This window comes from Centropristis striata, chromosome 10, assembly GCF_030273125.1.
Source record: "Centropristis striata isolate RG_2023a ecotype Rhode Island chromosome 10, C.striata_1.0, whole genome shotgun sequence".
NCBI lineage: Eukaryota > Metazoa > Chordata > Actinopteri > Perciformes > Serranidae > Centropristis > Centropristis striata.
Genome location: NC_081526.1, coordinates 11,112,656 through 11,115,732, shown reverse-complemented (window position 1 = coordinate 11,115,732; position 3,077 = coordinate 11,112,656). Strand labels below are relative to the sequence as shown.

At 43.9% G+C, this 3,077-nt stretch overlaps 1 protein-coding gene across 1 annotated transcript in view; it reads right to left on the bottom strand.

Moving 5' to 3' along the window:
• The window catches only part of sox21b (SRY-box transcription factor 21b), a 1,995-nt gene extending 708 nt beyond the window's left edge, over positions 1-1,287 (bottom strand). The window contains exons 1-2 of the mRNA XM_059343487.1: positions 1,088-1,287; positions 1-951 (exon numbers count right to left, since the gene is read on the bottom strand). The exon at positions 1-951 is cut by the window's left edge and continues 708 nt beyond it. Coding sequence (XP_059199470.1) covers positions 197-934 — 738 coding nt within the window. The 5' untranslated portion in view covers positions 935-951; positions 1,088-1,287 and the 3' untranslated portion in view covers positions 1-196. The remainder of the gene's footprint in view (positions 952-1,087) is intronic.
• Between the last annotated feature and the right edge of the window lie 1,790 nt (positions 1,288-3,077).

Below are 3,077 nucleotides of genomic sequence, written 5' to 3'. Positions count from 1 at the left end.
GGATGGCTGGGTAATAATAGATTAGAGAGTTCTCTAAATACCTTAGATAAAGGCAGTAATCAATATACATACACATGTGATATCTGAGACGACGAGCACTTCATCACATGTACAAGTTTGTGCATGCATAATAAACTCTTGCATGAGAAGCTTTTTTAGTCACATTTCATGAAGAAGTCCAGAGCTGGGGGCCTTATCATAACGCTGCAGCGTATGCAGGGTACGGTTCAAGCTGAGGCTTCCCCATCCCGGGGAGCAGGATGTATGCTAAGGGCGGCTGGAGTCCCGCTGAGGGCCAGCCCGTACAGTTACAAGGGATCATGTAGCCGGGGTTTCCAGGGGACGGGTGCGAGTGAGTGTGGGTGTGCGTCCCGCCACCGACGCCACTAGTCCCGGTGAACGCCGTGGCGCCTCCCGGCCCGTAGCCCAACGGAGACGCGTACGGAAACGAAGGCGGGGAAAGCTCAGTCATCTTGGATCCCAGGTCGAAAAAGGAGTACGGGTTCGACATGGATGGGTTGAAGAAGACCCTCGCCGCTGCGGCCGCCGCAGCCGCCGCCGCCTTGTCAGGGTGCCCGACCAGGGAGTCTGAAAGTCCGGAGAGCCCGCTCACTTTGAGCGCGTCGTGCTCCCCCAGGTTGTAGGGCACGGGGAAGGAAAACTTATCTTTCTTCATCAGAGTCTTGGGCTTCCGCCTCGGTCTGTATTTATAGTCTGGGTGTTCCTTCATGTGCATCGCTCGCAGTCGTTTGGCTTCGTCGATGAATGGCCTCTTCTCAGACTCGGTGAGAAGTTTCCACTCCGCTCCTAATCTCTTGCTGATCTCGGAGTTGTGCATTTTCGGGTTCTCCTGAGCCATTTTCCTGCGCTGGGCTCTGGACCAAACCATGAAAGCATTCATCGGGCGTTTGACGTGATCCATTGGTTTAGACATGTTTGGCACAAAACTCTCTGGGAAAAAAATAAAATAAGTATAAATTACTTAGAAAATCTGAACAAAACAGACCGAAAACTGCTTTAAAAAGTTAAACAATATGAATACAAGCCTCACAACCGCATCTCATCATCTCATGTTCTGTCTACTTACTTTAAGACTTCAGTTCTTCATCCCACCGATGAATATCTGCAGTAAAGTACAAGTGGCAGCGTCCTTTTGAATGCTCAACTTATGTTTTCTGCTTCATGGTGGCATCCAGCAATGATACGCCTTTAGCAAAGAAGAGAAGAAGAAAAAAAGCCTCGCTGTCTTGTTTTCCTTCTTGTCGCCCGAGACTGTCAAACCAGCACTCAGCAGCAGCAGCAGCAGCAGCGTATACGCAAGTGGATGAGAACTCCCGCTTGCCCCATGTGAAATACACGATTGTGTGGCAGGTAGTGAAAGTGGCCACCGGCGCATGCGTAGTTCGGCGTCGAGCGCGCAGACGACTTGCTGAACGGTTTTTGAAAAAAAAAAAATCCCACCCTATTTGAAGACAGTGTTATATATCTTTATTTATTGTGTGTGTTTCTTGACCTCGCTGTTTGTTCCACTCATTAGTTTCAAATTCTGAATATTCTAATGATCAACTTGGTATTCATTTAAAGTAATTAACTTGTATTTTTTTTCACCTGGAATACCTGAGGGTGGCAGCATGTGTGTGCCTCTCACTAACAGACTGACAGGTTTGCAGCAGACAGGTGCAAATGCTACAAAAGTTGCATTGAATATGATCCACTAAATAACTCTTGGAGAAAGACGCACGCACTCCTTTATTTACATCCATCATTACGCACCTAATCGTCTCTTCCTCTCTGTTTCATTTGTTTATTTGACAATCAAAAAGCAGCTTGGTGTCACTCCACTTCATCACCTTTCATCCTCACTGCCCCATCCCTTCCCTATGGGTGGCAGTGCCAGTGAAAAGTGGTGCGTAAAAAAAGAAAAAAAAGACGACAAGAGAAGGTAAAGTACGTCTTCTTTAATTTTCTGATATTGTGGCATTTTGTGCGTAAATACGCAAAATGCCGAGGAGGTCTGGAGTGTTTCTAATCGCGCTTGGTGAAATTAATTACTTTCCTGAAATCCCCCTTTTCACTTTCACTTCAAAGGACTTTCCCAAGGGCAGCGAATCGACAACTGAAATTAGGTTGTCGAATATTCAACTAAGCAATTACAGCTATCTGCAGGACTTGTTGAGTAAATTGTACGTTTAAGTGGTTTGTTCTCGCACCTTTTCCGTTGTACATAATTATATATGTACAAAAAAAGGAAATAGAGAAGGGCTTGTATCGAACAATATTATAAATGAGGAATTAGGCTGTAGGTCGAGCGTTTAAATTAGGATATAAATGGATTCAATTGAATGTACTGTTGTTCTTTTTTAACGGTTTAGCCTAATCTAAAGGCAGTTTACACAATGTTGAATTATTATTATTTGTATTATTATTATTAACCAAAAATACTGCACAAATAAATCACTTTAAATAATTATAATAAGAAGTTGACCTATCCAAAAGTGGTGCGTAATTTTCCAAGAGGCAGCGCCCTTCTGATGGCTCCAACTTGTTTTAAAAAAAAAAAAATCTTTTAACAAGGATTAGTGTTGTTTTATTGCAGCGCAGGAGAGAAAAAAACTCTCACTGAGGGGAATCGCTCTTTTGTCTCAAGTAGGAAACCTGACAAGGTGAGGATGATGCGCGCGCCCAGGAGGACCATGATGAGAGACAAACTGAGTCGCAGCATCTCTCAACACCGTGCGCACCCTTTTGTCGGCTTGTCATTCACCTCGATAACATTACTGCAATGAAGCGCTCCACTCCACTCCGCAGGAGCGTCTGCCTCTCATGACAGAAAAAATGCTATGAATTATATGAATAAGTTACGCTGGAAAGTTCTTATCGGGAGTTGACACTTATAAAAGGTGCGTCTCACTGCCCACCTGGAGATTTAATCTTTTCTTTTTTATTCCTTTTTATTTAATTGTATTATTTTCTTTAGGGTTGTTTGACAATATATAAATAGCTTTCTCCTTTCAGCATGGCCTCTGTTTTTTTTAATCACATGTGTTGGAGTATTAGAGATGATGCAGGGCCTAGCT